An 18,038-nucleotide genomic window follows, 5' to 3' on the forward strand; every position below is an offset into this window, starting at 1 on the left:
TCCCTGAAGCAAAACGTCTGCTCACTTGATTGACTAGGAATTCCCAGAAGACATCAATTATTCAGGTCAGACCTGACGCTGAGGATAATAAACATTTAAAGTATTCACTTTGAAATTGGCAATATCTGTCTCATAGTGTACATGGAGAGCATAATTACTTTAATTAAGACACCCTGTGGAGTGTCTCTGGAATGCCGTGCGTGTGCGTGTGCGTGTGCGTGTGCGTGTGCGTGTGCGTGTGCGTGTGCGTGTGCGTGTGCGTGTGCGTGTGCGTGTGCGTGTGCGTGTGCGTGTGCGTGTGCGTGTGTTGGATTTTTCAAAGATAAATGCATCTATCATAACTAAATCTCTTCCATTATAAATGTTTTAAAAAATCAAGTGACAAGAGGGAAAATGCTGCCATTATTCCACCACACATAGGCTAATCACAATGACCTAAAACACACTCAAAGATAATATACTGTAAATCTAACGTCAGACTGAATGAGCGACAACCTTGGTCACCGACGGTAGCCTTCCCTAGCGACGTGCTTTCCACTGTTCCAACGTCACCAGCGTACGGACGCACAGGAGAGCAGGAAACGATAGACAACAAGAAGTGACTCCTGTGCCGACCGGGAGAGGGACGGCTCCTGTCGAGCTGGACTACCAAAGAAAACTGGATTAAAAGCTTGCATTCGGACGGAAACCTGGTTTATTTGATACGTTGGTAACCCATGGACAAATTGGCCGTGGATACATGTTTATCAAGTGTGTTTTGAGCCCAATCCAAGGATTTTAAAGTTTCCGCGATCTCCTCTCTTGGATCTTACAGTTTTTGCCAGTCTGTGATGTGGTGACGCGGCTCGTCGACGGGAAGCTAAGCTAACGTTAGCTGGCAAAAGAAAATACACCAGAGAAAATGTGCTTTGGATATTTTCGTTTTCTTTTGACTTAGTCTTAATTTTTTCATTTGACCCTTGAAGTTGGATTATAAACACTTTATATGCGTTGCCTGGTATTGTCTTGGACAGTAACATTTCACTTTTTAGTTGCAGTCTAATGAGCTATCGTAACCGGCTATAGTGCCTAGCTAGCTCTGGCCATTTGATTGCTAACGTTATCTAGCTACATCTGTTTCCACTTTTGTTCCTTGTAAGGAGTGTTGCCTAGCTGGCTAACGACACTTTTTTTTCTTGAACAAAGTATACAAATGTTAGGATGAGTTAATAATTGTGTGTATAGTATATGTGCAAATACTAATAATCAGTTTGACTCACTTTTGTCCTGTGCAATGCAGAAGTAACTACCGTTAGCGAAATAGCTAGCTAGAGTTGGAGTATTGCCCTCTGATGTGGGTCTGGCAGTGCGGCCTTTGGAATTATCTTTTTTGTTCGCCGTCGTGGGCCTTTCAGTCTGGATGGTTGTCAACATTTCAATGGATTTAATGTTTTGAATGGCTTGGATTATTCATACAATTGTACCGTTGCATTAGTTGGACGAACTGGCTAGAAATTAAGTTGAAGAAAGCTCGGCAACATAAAAAGAAAAGTGGACATCACAAAGGAATTTCGCCTACTTTGCAAAGGTAACGTTAGCTAACCATTGATCTATTTGCAACAATGTATAACCTTTTATTGTACCAGTTTTACTAACTTTCTACCAGGCATATGTCATGTGTTATGGACATTTGGTTCACAGCTCTGGAAAGGAGTGCATTTGGCAGTAACTTACTTAATTTATTTAACTTAAGTTCCTCGTAGTCCTTTTCGATAACTGCCAATTGATTGATCTAGTTAGCTAGGTGTCCGTACTCATATTTTATGCCTCCAGCCTTGAGTTTGAAAGACTGTTCTATACTAGACATACAGTACCAACACAACGCGCCTTGGCAGCTGACGTTAGTTTGTTTATCAAAAACAGTCACATTCCAGACCGAAAGTATTAGCGTTACGCTTTCCCCGTGACCTTGGTGTTATGGTTTACACATTAATATTACCGGACTTTGACCCTCTTGTCTCTCTCTTCGGACTTCACTCTACCTGTAGCAGCCTTGTTTACGGTGTATGTTAGCAGCCCATCCAGTCCGAACTCTGTACGTTTTGTTCAATGGATGTGTATAGGGACTTCAGCCTTTGTAACGCTACTTGATGTAGGTGTACCCCTGCCAACTCACTGCATTGTGATGTCTACAACTGAACTGCCATACTTTGAAGCCTACTGTCATGATGGACACAGATCGTGCAGTTGTTGTTTTTTCTACATTGAGGTAGTTACACTACAGAGTATGTCTACCATCTGTCATTCTGTCTCCTGCTCTTCAGTAGGGCCCCTCCCCCTCATAAACTCCATTGTTTTGTTGGTTTGACCTTGTTATTGGAGAGCTGCTGTCCATTTGCTGAGGCGAAAATTATGTTACATTTGTCAGCAGCCAAAATATTAATATTTATCACCTAGATATGTGGGGGATTTGGATGGTTGACAGGCCAGTGACGGGCCTGCTTTGTAAACAAGCTCCTAAAGGTACAGTGCCACTGGCTCAGGTCCCTGAACTGAACACAGTGGCTTCTGAAAGCAAGTGCCTTTGGCGTTGAAGGCCGTGGAAGAAGAAGAAGAAGGGAAAGCCCTAGTCCTCCCGGCCACCCAGATCAAAATGCACCTCGTTCCAATTCATTAGCTGCAGTTCCTTTTGGTTTTTAATAAATGTAGCTCACATGATTCTGGGCTTTCCGCTCTGGAGGCCCGTCTACAGGGCCTAATTGCCAGTGTTGATCCCTCTGTTGTGGAGCCAGTGGATGAAGTCAACCACTCAGTCAGGCCTGCATCCCCAACATCTTATGCCTGCCCATTAACAATGGAAAACCATATTACTGTACACACGCATCCAGAGTGATTGTGAGTGTAGGCTAGGTCTACATGTGTTTGTGTACATTGGTTTTCTTAGTGTCTGGTCAATGGAAGGGCACTCAGTGGTCTGGCTTCATCATCTGATGCACCACAGGCTTTGGTGCAAACCTCAAGCACAAATCTCCAGTTAGGAATTGGCCCTTGGAAAGCATAAAGGACCCCCTCCTTATAACATGTTCTAGCAGTGTATACAGACACTTTGCAGACCAGCGCCATTGTGAAGAAGCCATTATTCAGTCTACTGACTCTCTGCAGATCAGGGTCCTGATGAAGAAGCCATTATTCAGTCTACTGACTCTGCAGACCAGGGTCCTGATGAAGAAGCCATTATTCAGTCTACTGACTCTCTGCAGACCAGGGTCCTGATGAAGAAGCCATTATTCAGTCTACTGACTCTGCAGACCAGGGTCCCGATGAAGAAGCCATTATTCAGTCTACTGACTCTCTGCAGACCAGGGTCCTGATGAAGAAGCCATTATTCAGTCTACTGACTCTTTGCAGACCAGGGTCCTGATGAAGAAGCCATTATTCAGTCTACTGACTCTGCAGACCAGGGTCCTGATGAAGAAGCCATTATTCAGTCTACTGACTCTTTGCAGACCAGGGTCCTGATGAAGAAGCCATTATTCAGTCTACTGACTCTGCAGACCAGGGTCCTGATGAAGAAGCCATTATTCAGTATACTGACTGCAGACCAGGGTCCTGATGAAGAAGCCATTATTCAGTCTACTGACTCTGCAGACCAGGGTCCTGATGAAGAAGCCATTATTCAGTCTACTGACTGCAGACCAGGATCCTGATGAAGAAGCCATTATTCAGTCTACTGACTCTGCAGACCAGGGTCCTGATGAAGAAGCCATTATTCAGTCTACTGACTCTCTGCAGACCAGGGTCCTGATGAAGAAGCCATTATTCAGTCTACTGACTCTCTGCAGACCAGGGTCCTGATGAAGAAGCCATTATTCAGTCTACTGACTCTCTGCAGACCAGGGTCCTGATGAAGAAGCCATTATTCAGTCTACTGACTCTCTGCAGACCAGGGTCCTGATGAAGAAGCCATTATTCAGTCTACTGACTCTCTGCAGACCAGGGTCCTGATGAAGAAGCCATTATTCAGTCTACTGACTCTCTGCAGACCAGGGTCCTGATGAAGAAGCCATTATTCAGTATACTGACTCTTTGCAGACTAGGGCCATTGTGAAGAAGCCATTACTGGGTCTATAGGAACATTAGCCTGCTGACCTTACTGGGTCAATGGGAACATTAGCCTGCTGGCCTTACTGGGTCTATAGGAACATTAGCCTGCTGGCCTTACTGGGTCTATAGGAACATTAGCCTGCTGGCCTTACTGGGTCAATAGGAACATTAGCCTGCTGGCCTTACTGGGTCTATAGGAACATTAGCCTGCTGGCCTTACTGGGTCTATAGGAACATTAGCCTGCTGGCCTTACTGGGTCTATAGGAACATTAGCCTGCTGGCCTTACTGTGTCTATAGGAACATTAGCCTGCTGGCCTTACTGGGTCTATAGGAACATTAGCCTGCTGGCCTTACTGGGTCTATAGGAACATTAGCCTGCTGGCCTTACTGTGTCTATAGGAACATTAGCCTGCTGGTCTTACTGAGTTGATAGGAACATTAGCCTGCTGACCTTACTGGGTCTATAGGAACATTAGCCTGCTGGCCGTACTGGGTCTATAGGAACATTAGCCTGCTGGCCTTACTGGGTCTATAGGAACATTAGCCTGCTGGCCTTACTGGGTCTATAGGAACATTAGCCTGCTGGCCTTACTGGGTCTATAGGAACATTAGCCTGCTGGCCTTACTGGGTCTATAGGAACATTAGCCTGCTGGCCTTACTGGGTCTATAGGAACATTAGCCTGCTGGCCTTACTGGGTCAATAGGAACATTAGCCTGCTGGCCTTACTGGGTCTATAGGAACATTAGCCTGCTGGCCTTACTGGGTCTATAGGAACATTAGCCTGCTGGCCTTACTGGGTCTATAGGAACATTAGCCTGCTGGCCTTACTGGGTCTATAGGAACATTAGCCTGCTGGCCTTACTGGGTCTATAGGAACATTAGCCTGCTGGCCTTACTGGGTCAATAGGAACATTAGCCTGCTGGCCTTACTGGGTCTATAGGAACATTAGCCTGCTGGTCTTACTGGGTCAATAGGAACATTAGCCTGCTGGCCTTACTGGGTCTATAGGAACATTAGCCTGCTGGCCTTACTGGGTCTATAGGAACATTAGCCTGCTGGCCTTACTGGGTCTATAGGAACATTAGCCTGCTGACCTTACTGGGTCAATAGGAACATTAGCCTGCTGGCCTTACTGGGTCTATAGGAACATTAGCCTGCTGACCTTACTGGGTCAATAGGAACATTAGCCTGCTGGCCTTACTGGGTCTATAGGAACATTAGCCTGCTGGCCTTACTGGGTCTATAGGAACATTAGCCTGCTGGCCTTACTGGGTCTATAGGAGCATTAGCCTGCTGACCTTACTGGGTGGATAGGAACATTAACCCAAGCTATTTAGGGGTGGATATCACACCTGGCACAAATTATTCTCTAGTTCTGTTTTTCTTGTCGAGGGGTGCCCTATACCTGCGCCCAGAGGGGAGTAGTTCAAAGTCCGGGTATAGGTGGTGGCTTGGGTCTAAAATGATTTTGTGGGCCTTGTGGAGAGCCCTGACCTTAAAGATCTCATCCAGGCCTGTCGGTTTGACTCCAAGTACCTTGCTTGCTGTGGTGATAATCCTTCTCAGCATATTTCTCTGGCTGACAGTGGCATTGCCAAACCAACAAACAATACAAAAAGTTAAAATACTCTCATTGAAAGATTTGTAAAACAGAGTCAGTATAGTACAATTAACATGAAAAGATCCCAGCTTTTTTGAGAAAGTACCGTCTCTGTTGACTCTTTTTGTAGATCAGGTCTGTATATTTACTCCACGGAAGCTTATTATCCAACAGGACAGCTAGGTGTGTATCTTCCTGCTCAATCTCTATGTTCTGACCTCTGATAGATGTTGCAGAGGTAGGTGGTGTTCTCTTCCTGAAGTCTATGCACATCTCTTTGGTCTTGTTGGTATTGAGGACCAAGTGTGATTGGTCAGAGCGCTCTGCAAAGTCATTTAGGACCGGGCCATGATGTTCCTCGTCATCATGCAACAGGCTGATCAAGGCAGTGTCATCAGTAAACTTAACGAGGTGTCTGTCAGGATGGGAACTAATACAACTATTAGTGTACGAGATGTATACTGACTCTCTGCAGACCAGGGACATGATGGTATATATTTCTTAACTCCATTCTTTTACTTTTTAGATTTGTGTGTATTGTTGTTAATTGTTAGATGCTACTGCACTATTGGAGTTAGGAACACAAGCATTTCTCTCCACCCTCAATAACATCTTGCTAAATATGTGGATGTGACCAATAGCATTTTATTTCATGAAGAAGCCATTTCTCTCTGCGGACCAGGGCCATGACGAAGAAGGCATTTCTCTCTGCGGACCAGGGCCATGACGAAGAAGCCATTTCTCTCTGCGGACCAGGGCCATGACGAAGAAGGCATTTCTCTCTGCGGACCAGGGCCATGACGAAGAAGGCATTTCTCTCTGCGGACCAGGGCCATGACGAAGAAGGCATTTCTCTCTGCGGACCAGGGCCATGACGAAGAAGCCATTTCTCTCTGCGGACCAGGGCCATGACGAAGAAGCCATTTCTCTCTGCGGACCAGGGCCATGACGAAGAAGGCATTTCTCTCTGCGGACCAGGGCCATGACGAAGAAGGCATTTCTCTCTGCGGACCAGGGCCATGACGAAGAAGGCATTTCTCTCTGCGGACCAGGGCCATGACGAAGAAGCCATTTTAATCTGCGGACCAGGGCCATGACGAAGAAGGCATTTCTCTCTGCGGACCAGGGCCATGACGAAGAAGGCATTTCTCTCTGCGGACCAGGGCCATGACGAAGAAGGCATTTCTCTCTGCGGACCAGGGCCATGACGAAGAAGCCATTTCTCTCTGCGGACCAGGGCCATGACGAAGAAGCCATTTCTCTCTGCGGACCAGGGCCATGACGAAGAAGGCATTTCTCTCTGCGGACCAGGGCCATGACGAAGAAGCCATTTCTCTCTGCGGACCAGGGCCATGACGAAGAAGCCATTTCTCTCTGCGGACCAGGGCCATGACGAAGAAGGCATTTCTCTCTGCGGACCAGGGCCATGACGAAGAAGGCATTTCTCTCTGCGGACCAGGGCCATGACGAAGAAGGCATTTCTCTCTGCGGACCAGGGCCATGACGAAGAAGCCATTTTAATCTGCGGACCAGGGCCATGACGAAGAAGGCATTTCTCTCTGCGGACCAGGGCCATGACGAAGAAGGCATTTCTCTCTGCGGACCAGGGCCATGACGAAGAAGGCATTTCTCTCTGCGGACCAGGGCCATGACGAAGAAGCCATTTCTCTCTGCGGACCAGGGCCATGACGAAGAAGCCATTTCTCTCTGCGGACCAGGGCCATGACGAAGAAGGCATTTCTCAGTCGTTAAAAAAATGGCACTTGCAACGCCAGGATAGTGAGTTTGATTCCCGCTAGCATGACTGTATGCAGCGTGACTGTAAGTTGCTTGGATACGGGCGTCTGTTAAATGGCATTCATCCTTATCATTATAATTAGATGCATTATTATTATATTAATGGAATTGTGCTTAACAAACAGGTGTCAGAAAAGAGTGCTCTGACTGGGTTCTCCTCTTGTTTTAATACAGTGGTTTACAGCAGACCTACAAAGTAGTTTGATTACTAAGTCATAAATCAGCACATTGCAGTACCCAGTTAGTGCAATATATACGGCCTGATTGTGTGTGGAGGCCTTGCCCACTGCGTTCTGTCTTCTCACTGCAAATGAATGTTCTCTCCATGCGTGCCTGCCACTACCCTTCAGACAACGGCTTGGCTCAAGGTGCTGATTTATTGAGTGCAGATGGGGAGATAGCGAGAGTACCGTCGTCACGTTGCGCCGGATCTTTATCTTGTTCGCTGGGGGGGGGGGGGGGTTTTCTGTTGATGGGCTGTGTGTTTTCTGTTGATGGGCTGTGTGTTTTCTGTTGATGGGCTGGGTGTTTTCTGTTGATGGGCTGGGTGTTTTCTGTTGATGGGCTGGGTGTTTTCTGTTGATGGGCTGGGTGTTTTCTGTTGATGGGCTGGGTGTTTTCTGTTGATGGGCTGGGTGTTTTCTGTTGATGGGCTGGGTGTTTTCTGTTGATGGGCTGGGTGTTTTCTGTTGATGGGCTGGGTGTTTTCTGTTGATGGGCTGGGTGTTTTCTGTTGATGGGCTGGGTGTTTTCTGTTGATGGGCTGGGTGTTTTCTGTTGATGGGCTGGGTGTTTTCTGTTGATGGGCTGGGTGTTTTCTGTTGATGGGCTGGGTGTTTTCTGTTGATGGGCTGGGTGTTTTCTGTTGATGGGCTGGGTGTTTTCTGTTGATGGGCTGGGTGTTTTCTGTTGATGGGCTGGGTGTTTTCTGTTGATGGGCTGGGTGTTTTCTGTTGATGGGCTGGGTGTTTTCTGTTGATGGGCTGGGTGTTTTCTGTTGATGGGCTGTGTACGTGTGTATTTTGGGTGTGCTACAGACAAACTTCATAGAATCTCTGCAAGCACTCAGTCACACAGAACACCAGAGATGGCACCACACAGAAATGTCAGTACCTGTCAGCACTTGTAACTTAACACAAGTGTGAGGTCCAGTGTCTTGCGGCCCATCATGGCAGTGACTGGCAGGTTGTTGTGTCCAGCCCTCCCTGGCTATTTTGCTGTGATCTCGGTTGTGACTGAACTTAATGATTTCCTCCGAGTGAAGCATGTATGAAGAAAATACAATGTTGTATGTTTATGACCACCTTGCGGTTTCATGCTTAGTGTTCGTAACGTTTTTCCATGGAGAGCGCCGCTTAGTGAAGCTGTCATTGATCCTGATGTGTGATAAGTCATTCAACTCTGATGTAAAGATCAAGACGCTATTGAGCTCTGAGGCGTTGTCCTTGTAAGTGTTGGCGACTTCTTTCTCTGACATTTTCTCCCTCTCCACCTCCCTCCCTCTCTCCACCCCTCTCCTCCTATCCTAGATGATGTGCGAGGTGATGCCCACCATCAGCGAGTCGGAGGGGCCTTCGGGTGGCCGGCGAGGGTCTGGCTCGCCTCTGCATTCGGACTCGGAGGGGCACTTTGAATCTCTGATGGTTTCCATGCTGGAGGAACGCGACCGGCTACTGGACACGCTGAGGGAGACCCAGGAGAACCTAGGCCTGACCCAGGGCAAACTGCACGAGGTCAGCCACGAGAGGGACTCCCTGCAGAGGCAGCTTAACACCGCCCTGCCCCAGGTAAGAGACCTGAAGCTGGTGCCGCTGCTGTAGATAGAGGCTGCTGATGCTACTCTACGGGACACATGGGTTAGGTTTACACAGTTCTGTGTTTTTATTTGTTATTTTTGAAATATGGTGAAATCACATAAGGACTGTTATAAACTGGGTGGTTCTAGCCCTGAATGCTGATTGGCTGACAGCTGTGGTAAATCAGACTGTATACCACGGGTATGACAAAACATTTATTTTTACTGCTCTAATTACGTTGGTAACCAGTTTCTAATAGCAATAAGGCACCTCAGAGGTTTGTGATATATGGTCAATATACCACACCCCCCCAGCCTTATTGCTGAAATATACCATTTAATGCTAGACTACTGGGGTAGAGAGAGAGAAGAGTTTAACTTGCTTCTATGCTCTTTCCCACAAGCGGAGTGGGAAGCTACTGTATAAGTTCACACACACTAGCTGCATTTTGGTGTGTGTGTGTTTAGCTACGGGATGAAAGGCCCTAATGCAGCCTTTTCCCTCAGCAGATGGTCTTAGTGATTGAGACTCCACAGGGACTCTGGTTAAGGGGTGGTGGTGGTGGTAAGTTCCCCCCCCCCCCCCCCCCCCCCCCATTACTGTAGTCACTCAACCAGCCAGTGTAAAACGCTGGAGTTTTAACCTTCTGTTGTCATTCTGGACGCCCTCCAAGGTTACACAAAGCACTTGTCCGTCAGATGAACTGCCGTTACTGTGTCACGCGGTGCTAGAATATGTATGATGGCCTTGATCCTCCTCTACCCTCTGTAACGGTCACGGATGACCTCACACACACACACACACACTGCTAGGCCTGTCTGGCTGGTCCAGTAAAACGAGTGCTGGAGAGAGGTTTCTCAGTAGGAACCAAATGAGACTCATGTAATGGCATTGTATTCCTACTGGAAGTAGTCCTGCGGACTGTGACGTGCATGTAATCGCCAACGTTTCTGCCATGGAGGAAAACAGAGCCGCGGTGTGGTTTAGAAGTTATGCCCTTATGTAATTCTAAAGTGTTCATATCAATGGCGTATCTGAACTGGGTAGGTCATGAGCAGGAAGCACCTCAACCAGAGAAGAACTCCGTTTTGTGTTCTGTATCGCTGAGGTAAATTCAGGAACGTCTGTGGTTTGGCTGCTGAGTACATTTGTCTAATGAAATTCCTTCCCTGAAGTGACCTTTGTTCTGGCTTTGGTTGTGGACTTTGGTTGGTCTTTATTCACACCGACTGTGTCTTCAGCTGTTGGTTAACATAGTTAGTTTGTAGCATGAGGTGGTAGAGTCCTGCATTTTTCTTTTTACTGTAATGAAGAAAAGTTTCTCTCTCTCTCTCTCTGCCCACCCACACGTTTTCTCCCTCTATTAAGCCTTGTACCCGTCTGGTCGGTCTGTCTCTCTGTATGTGTGTATGATGGAGGCTCAGGTTTCAGTCCCTCTCACAAGGCACATCCTCATGGTTTTACATTGTGAACCAGGCCCTGGGGGGATTGGGTGGTTTTACGTTGTGAACCAGGCCCTGGGGGGATTGGGTGGTTTTACGTTGTGAACCAGGCCCTGAGGGGATTGGGTGGTTTTACGTTGTGAACCAGGCCCTGAGGGGATTGGGTGGTTTTACGTTGTGAACCAGGCCCTGGGGGGATTGGGTGGTTTTACGTTGTGAACCAGGCCCTGAGGGGATTGGGTGGTTTTACGTTGTGAACCAGGCCCCGGGGGGATTGGGTGGTTTTACGTTGTGAACCAGGCCCCGGGGGGATTGGGTGGTTTTACGTTGTGAACCAGGCCCCGAGGGGATTGGGTGGTTTTACGTTGTGATCCAGGCCCCGGGGGGATTGGGTGGTTTTACGTTGTGAACCAGGCCCCGAGGGGATTGGGTGGTTTTACGTTGTGAACCAGGCCCCGAGGGGATTGGGTGGTTTTACGTTGTGAACCAGGCCCCGAGGGGATTGGGTGGTTTTACGTTGTGAACCAGGCCCCGAGGGGATTGGGTGGTTTTACGTTGTGAACCAGGCCCCGAGGGGATTGGGTGGTTTTACGTTGTGAACCAGGCCCCGAGGGGATTGGGTGGTTTTACGTTGTGAACCAGGCCCCGAGGGGATTGGGTGGTTTTACGTTGTGAACCAGGCCCCGAGGGGATTGGGTGGTTTTACGTTGTGAACCAGGCCCCGAGGGGATTGGGTGGTTTTACGTTGTGAACCAGGCCCCGAGGGGATTGGGTGGTTTTACGTTGTGAACCAGGCCCCGAGGGGATTGGGTGGTTTTACGTTGTGAACCAGGCCCCGAGGGGATTGGGTGGTTTTACGTTGTGAACCAGGCCCCGAGGGGATTGGGTGGTTTTACGTTGTGAACCAGGCCCCGAGGGGATTGGGTGGTTTTACGTTGTGAACCAGGCCCCGAGGGGATTGGGTGGTTTTACGTTGTGAACCAGGCCCCGAGGGGATTGGGTGGTTTTACGTTGTGAACCAGGCCCCGAGGGGATTGGGTGGTTTTACGTTGTGAACCAGGCCCCGCCCCGAGGGGATTGGGTGGTTTTACGTTGTGAACCAGGCCCCGAGGGGATTGGGTGGTTTTACGTTGTGAACCAGGCCCCGAGGGGATTGGGTGGTTTTACGTTGTGAACCAGGCCCCGAGGGGATTGGGTGGTTTTACGTTGTGAACCAGGCCCCGAGGGGATTGGGTGTCCTCTGTTAATAATGCACAAGGACCTGGAGTTCAATTAAACAAGCTGTTCTGGGCTCGCCAGACGATGGCCGACGCTAATACAAAAGCACAACAGATACTTAACAGAGAGTTTAATTAAATTAAACTCTATCACACTAATGATATCCAGAGGAGGGAAAGAGTTGCTAAGTCATATTCTCCATAGCTGGACAATAGGATGTGAATCCCATAAAAAGGTGTTGGTTTCCTGTACCCTGCCCAGTTTTATACCTTCTTCCTCATTCCATTTAGCTTCTCTTCTTTTTTTGGGGAGCGGTCGCTGACCTCACACAGCGTAACACTGTCATTGGGAACACATGCCTGGCTTTCCTGCTAACCCTTCTCACACCTGGTGCACCAGAGAGAAAGCAAGAGTGTTTTAACCATTTGTTCGGGGCAGAAATGGATTGATGCCTCGAGTGGTCCTCAGAATGCAGAACTCTGAAGAGAAGCAGTTCTATTGCTGATGGAAATGAATTCCTAGACATGTTCTTCACTTTTTTCTGCTCTAGAAATGCAATCCATCTCTACTAAGGATTTTCAACTTTATTGGGTTCTGCACTGCTACCACTCACCAGTTAACTTCCAGTCCCGGCTGTAGCTCGGGACTGTGTCTGTCACCCTGCCGCTCGGGACTGTGTCTGTCACCCTGCCGCTCGGGACTGTGTCTGTCACCCTGCCGCTCGGGACTGTGTCTGTCACCCTGCCGCTCGGGACTGTGTCTGTCACCCTGCCGCTCGGGACTGTGTCTGTCACCCTGCCGCTCGGGACTGTGTCTGTCACCCTGCCGCTCGGGACCGTGTCTGTCTGTCACCCTGCCGCTCGGGACCGTGTCTGTCTGTCACACTGCTGCTCGGGACCGTGTCGAGCTACGTGCTAACATGCTACGATGCCAGGGCTAATTAAACTCTGTCTGTGAGGGTGCCCCTAGCACACAGAGCTGTGAACAGGAACCATGGTGGTGAACCCCGCCCAGGAAGAAAGAGGAAACCGTCTGTCATTCTGCTAGGTGATGGTGTCTACAGTACACCACCCCAGGACATGTCTGCTCTTGTCAATACCCCTCTATAGGAGCCCTATAGCAACAACTCAGACATGCTATTACATAGTAAAGGTTGTGGAATGTGAAAGACTGGTGGGGGGGCTTGGGACCTGGCTGCTGGGGGGGGGGGGGGGGCTTGGGACCTGGCTGTTGGGGGGGGGCTTGGGACCTGGCTGTTGGGGGGGGGCTTGGGACCTGGCTGTTGGAGGGGGGGGGGGGTTTGGGACCTGGATGTTGGGGGGGCTTGGGACCTGGCTGTTGGAGAGGGGGGTAACTTGGGACCTGGCTGTTGGAGGGGGGCAGGTGCTTGGGACCTGGCTGTTGGGGGGGTTGGTACCTGGCTGTTGGTGGGGGGTGGGACCTGGCTGTTGGTGGGGGGTGGGACCTGGCTGTTGCTGTTTCATTTGGCTGGACTCAGTGGCTGCATAACTGACTTATAAAGCTGGAACAGAAAGTCGGGTGCCTCTGGTGACGTGAGTGAATGGTAGTCTCTCTGTCCTTCAGATTGACATTCCTGGGGTACTAGCCTAGCTAATTCACGGTAACCTGGAGTAACAGGCCAAACATGCCTCCAATGCACTGTGTAGACAGACACTGGTTATGGAGCCAGACTGTAAGAGGGGGACCTATAGCAGTAATATGTGTTGCCCCCCTCCCTCCCTCCCTCCTGCCATGTCATCCCATTGCTTTTATTTGGCACCATTACACTCTGTCCCTGTCTCTCTCTGTCCTTTCTTTCTTTCTCTCTCTGTCCCTCTGTCTCTCTCTGTCTCTCTCTTCCTCTTAATTCAATTTACATTTTTCAGTTCCTCTCTCTGTCTGGTCTTGGGAAGCACTGGGTAGGTGGGGAGTGGCTTTACCTGAAAGTTATCAGCCTTCTTGCTAATAGGGCCACACCTCTCCCTCACGTCTCCCGCTTTTCCCCACCCCCAGAGAGCGTGCCCCTCTTGTGGAATGTACCAACATTCCAGGGCAGCGTGCTCATACATCCACAGCCCCTCAACCCCATCAGTCCGTAGTGAACTTCACTGTCAACCCTGTCAGTAGTAAACTGTACTGACGGGGTTGACAGGAGAGTTCACTGCTGACTGATGGGGTTGACAGGAGAGTTCACTGCTGACTGACGGGGTTGACAGGAGAGTTCACTGCTGACTGACGGGGTTGACAGGAGAGTTTACTGCTGACTGACGGGGTTGACAGGAGAGTTCACTGCTGACTGATGGGGTTGACAGGAGAGTTTACTGCTGACTGACGGGGTTGACAGGAGAGTTCACTGCTGACTGATGGGGTTGACAGGAGAGTTTACTGCTGACTGATGGGGTTGAGGGGCTGTGGATGTATGAGCACGCTGCCCTGGAATGTTTTTACATTCCACAAGAGGGGCACTCTCTCTGGGGGTGGGGAAAAGCGGGAGACGTGAGGGAGAGGTGTGGCCCTATTAGCAAGAAGGCTGATAACAGGATAGTTCACTGCTGACTGACGGGGTTGACGGGAACTGCCATTTTTTCCTCCCCTCATTGACCAGGATGGCCCATTCATTCACACGACCACACACACACACACACACTCATTCACACGACCACACACACACACACACACACACACACACACACACACACACACACACACACACACACACACACACACACACACACACACACACACACACACACACACTCATTCACACGACCACACACACACACACACACACTCATTCACACGACCACACACACACTCATTCACACACACTAATTCACACGACCAGCACCATGAATATATTTTTGATCCCTTGTGTTTTAGACTGCTGACACCGTGGTGATGTTGTGTTCAGCCCCAGCAGTTGTAATCTAATGTTATGCCCCATATGGTGGAATTGGGCTAATTGGGCCGTGTTGAGGTCAGTGCCATCTGAAGCACAGTGTGGTTTTGTTGAAGTGGGGAACTGTTTTTCTCTGTGAGCTCTCTCACGCTCTGTCTCTCTCTCTCTCTGTGTGGTGAATTAAATCTGTTCTTCAGGCCTGGTGGTGTTTCTATGGCTCTACACAAGGGAGGAGGGGATGGAAGTTTAAAGAGACAAGGGGGGATGGAAGTTTAAAGAGACAAGGGGGGATGGAGGGAGAAAGGGGGGGATGGAGGGAGAAAGGGGGGGATGGAGGGAGAAAGGGGGGGATGGAGGGAGAAAGGGGGGATGGGGGGATGGAGGGAGATGGGGGGATGGAGGGAGAAGGGGGGATGGAGGGAGAAGGGGGGATGGAGGGAGAAAGGGGGAGTATGGGGGGTTTAAAGAAAAGCGGTGCTCTGCTGGATGGTGTACCACCACTCTAGGAGGGAGTGGGGGAAAGGAGGGGAGAAGGGAGGGGGAGAGAGGAGTGGGGGGGGGTTAACAGACAGACGAGATGGAGAGCGTGGGGTCTGAGTGGGGGGGCGTGGGGTCTGAGTGGGGGGGCGTGGGGTCTGAGCGACGTTTCGGCACAGTGGCTGCTTGGTGTGGGTGGGGAAAGCAGGAGCCTCTTCACGTGATGAGGCCAGAGAGGGAGAATGAGAGAGGCCGGCAGGGAGAGCTTACTGGTCTTGTGATGGGGGCCGGTAGAGGACTGTAGTAAAGCTCTTATTATAAGATGGAGATTTAGCCAAACTATACCCAAACTAACAGAGAGCAGTGAGGCGTTTCATAGCTCTGTCTCTTCCCGTCTCTCTTCCTCACTGTGTCCTTTACTGTTTTAAACTCTTCCTTCCTCCTCTGTTCTCTCCCTCTTTCCCTCCCCTACTCTTTTGCCTCACTCAACTCCAAATGTGATTTGTTTCCGTGGCGTCTTGGTTTAGAGGGCTTCTATAATATCTCTGTTTTTCTCCTAACTATATTTTTTCTTCCCACATTCACTTTCTCTCTTCAAAGTCCTTTTATAGTTATGTTCCTTGTTTTAGCATCTTGTTTTAGCATCTTTTGGAGTTGCCTAAGGAGGGAGAGAGAGAGAACTGTATTCTATTGAGTGTGGCAAATAAATCCAGCCTCACTCTGTATTCAATGGAAAATGTGACGAGGAAAACTTTTTTTTTTTCATTCACTGGTGGAAGTATGGAGTTGTTGGAGCATAGCCAGGGGGATCATTCCTTCTTCTATCCATTGAGGGGACCCTGAGAGGGGCAGAGAAACACAGAGAGAGGGGGGAGTACAGTAACCCCCAAAACAATCTACCCAAAGTTCCAGACGTGAGTTATTTGTATATGGTTGTGTAGTCTAAGTTTTGGAAATCTGTGGCAGAAAGGTTGAGACTGAATTTCTCTGCATGGACTTTGAGACCCAGGGCCTGGCACCGGTTCCCACACAAGTCCCCTCCTTTCTCCCTCCCACTCTGCGTTTGGCCTGGCCTCTCGTGGTCACGGTCTGGTCTGGCAGGTTGGGTCAGGTCCCCTTTAGGACCCTCTGACTCTCTGAGACTGGCATGTTTGCTCCTGACTCTGTCAACGTAGCACATTACTGCAATGCACTGTTTGCTGCCTGCTGCCACAAAGCACCTCTATAACACAGGCCTATGAGGCAGCAGTAGTCTCCTTGAGGCAGCCCTCCCTCCCTGCCCTAACCCAGATTAAGGATTTGGGGGCTCTGTTAATCTCTGATATCAGAGGGGCTCTGATCAGTGGAAATTAGAGTGGGGCCGTGCCCTCCAGATAAATAATCCACTGTTTTGAACTGGGGCTGAACCGTGGCTCTCTGGGGCTGAACCGTGGCTCTCTGGGGCTGAACCGTGGCTCTCTGGGGCTGAACCGTGGCTCTCTGGGGCTGAACCGTGGCTCTCTGGGGCTGAACCGTGGCTCTCTGGGGCTGAACCGTGGCTCTCTGGGGCTGAACCGTGGCTCTCTGGGGCTGAACCGTGGCTCTCTGGGGCTGAACCGTGGCTCTCTGGGACTGAACCGTGGCTCTCTGGGGCTGAACCGTGGCTCTCTGGGGCTGAACCGTGGCTCTCTGGGGCTGAACCGTGGCTCTCTGGGGCTGAACCATGGCTCTCTGGGGCTGAACCGTGGCTCTCTGGGGCTGAAATGACAGGCTTCTCTGAATTACGCCCCATCTCTGTTTGCACTTTGTTTCATGTCACTAATTGTGTGTGTGTGTGTGTGTGAGTGAGAGACTGTGTGTTGGCTGATGTAAAGCTCCTTAACCTGCGAGTGGCTTACCACAGTACAAGGCCTTGTAGCAGTGGAGCCATCTAACCCAGACATCACTGTAGCTATAATACTTAAAGGGCTAGATCACTGGTTCTCAGACCTCTCCTCGGGGGACCCCCACCCACCCCCATGTAATGTCTGGGGGTCCCGAGGAGAGGTCTGAGAACCACTGATCGAGATCACCCCCCAAAGTCAGCATCTTTTACAAACAGGGCTGTGGAACGGCATGTAGAATTAGTTCCAGTCCACCGTAGACCCACTATTCCACCGTAGACCCACTATTCCACCTTAGACCCACTATTCCACCGTAGACCCACTATTCCACCTTAGACCCACTATTCCACCAATAGACACAACGTATAAACATAGAGCCCCTGCATGGGGACATTGGACAAACAGGGACATTCACCACCAATGTCTTCCTATTCTCCCAGGATACAAAAAACATAGAAGGAATCAAACTGAGACGGGAGAGACTGGGATAGAGGGAGAGAAATGGAGAGAGGGGAAAAACTGAGTGACTTACCGAGAGACGGAGAAAAGGACCTAGAGAGGGGGAGAAAGAGGGACAGAACGAGAGACTGAGACAAAGGCAGACTTGTTCCAGACAGTCACTAGAGAGTCAGACCAGTGTTGCTGCAGTCTCTTACCAGATGTAGTAGCAGAGTAGAGAGTCAGACCAGTGTTGCTGCAGTCTCTTACCAGATGTAGTAGTAGAGTAGAGTCAGACCAGTGTTGCTGCAGTCTCTTACCAGATGTAACAGCAGAGTAGAGTCAGACCAGTGTTGCTGCAGTCTCTTACCAGATGTAGTAGTAGAGTAGAGTCAGACCAGTGTTGCTGCAGTCTCTTACC

The 18,038-nt window shown here is 49.6% G+C and overlaps 1 protein-coding gene across 1 annotated transcript in view; it reads left to right on the forward strand.

Moving 5' to 3' along the window:
• The first annotated feature begins 586 nt into the window (after positions 1-586).
• The window catches only part of LOC120024755 (liprin-alpha-1-like), an 88,506-nt gene continuing 71,054 nt past the window's right edge, over positions 587-18,038 (forward strand). The window contains exons 1-2 of the mRNA XM_038969040.1: positions 587-1,567; positions 9,015-9,272. Of these exons, the coding sequence (XP_038824968.1) occupies positions 9,015-9,272 (258 nt within the window). The 5' untranslated portion in view covers positions 587-1,567. The remainder of the gene's footprint in view (positions 1,568-9,014; positions 9,273-18,038) is intronic.

The sequence above is a fragment of the Salvelinus namaycush genome, chromosome 30, assembly GCF_016432855.1.
Source record: "Salvelinus namaycush isolate Seneca chromosome 30, SaNama_1.0, whole genome shotgun sequence".
Taxonomy (NCBI): domain Eukaryota; kingdom Metazoa; phylum Chordata; class Actinopteri; order Salmoniformes; family Salmonidae; genus Salvelinus; species Salvelinus namaycush.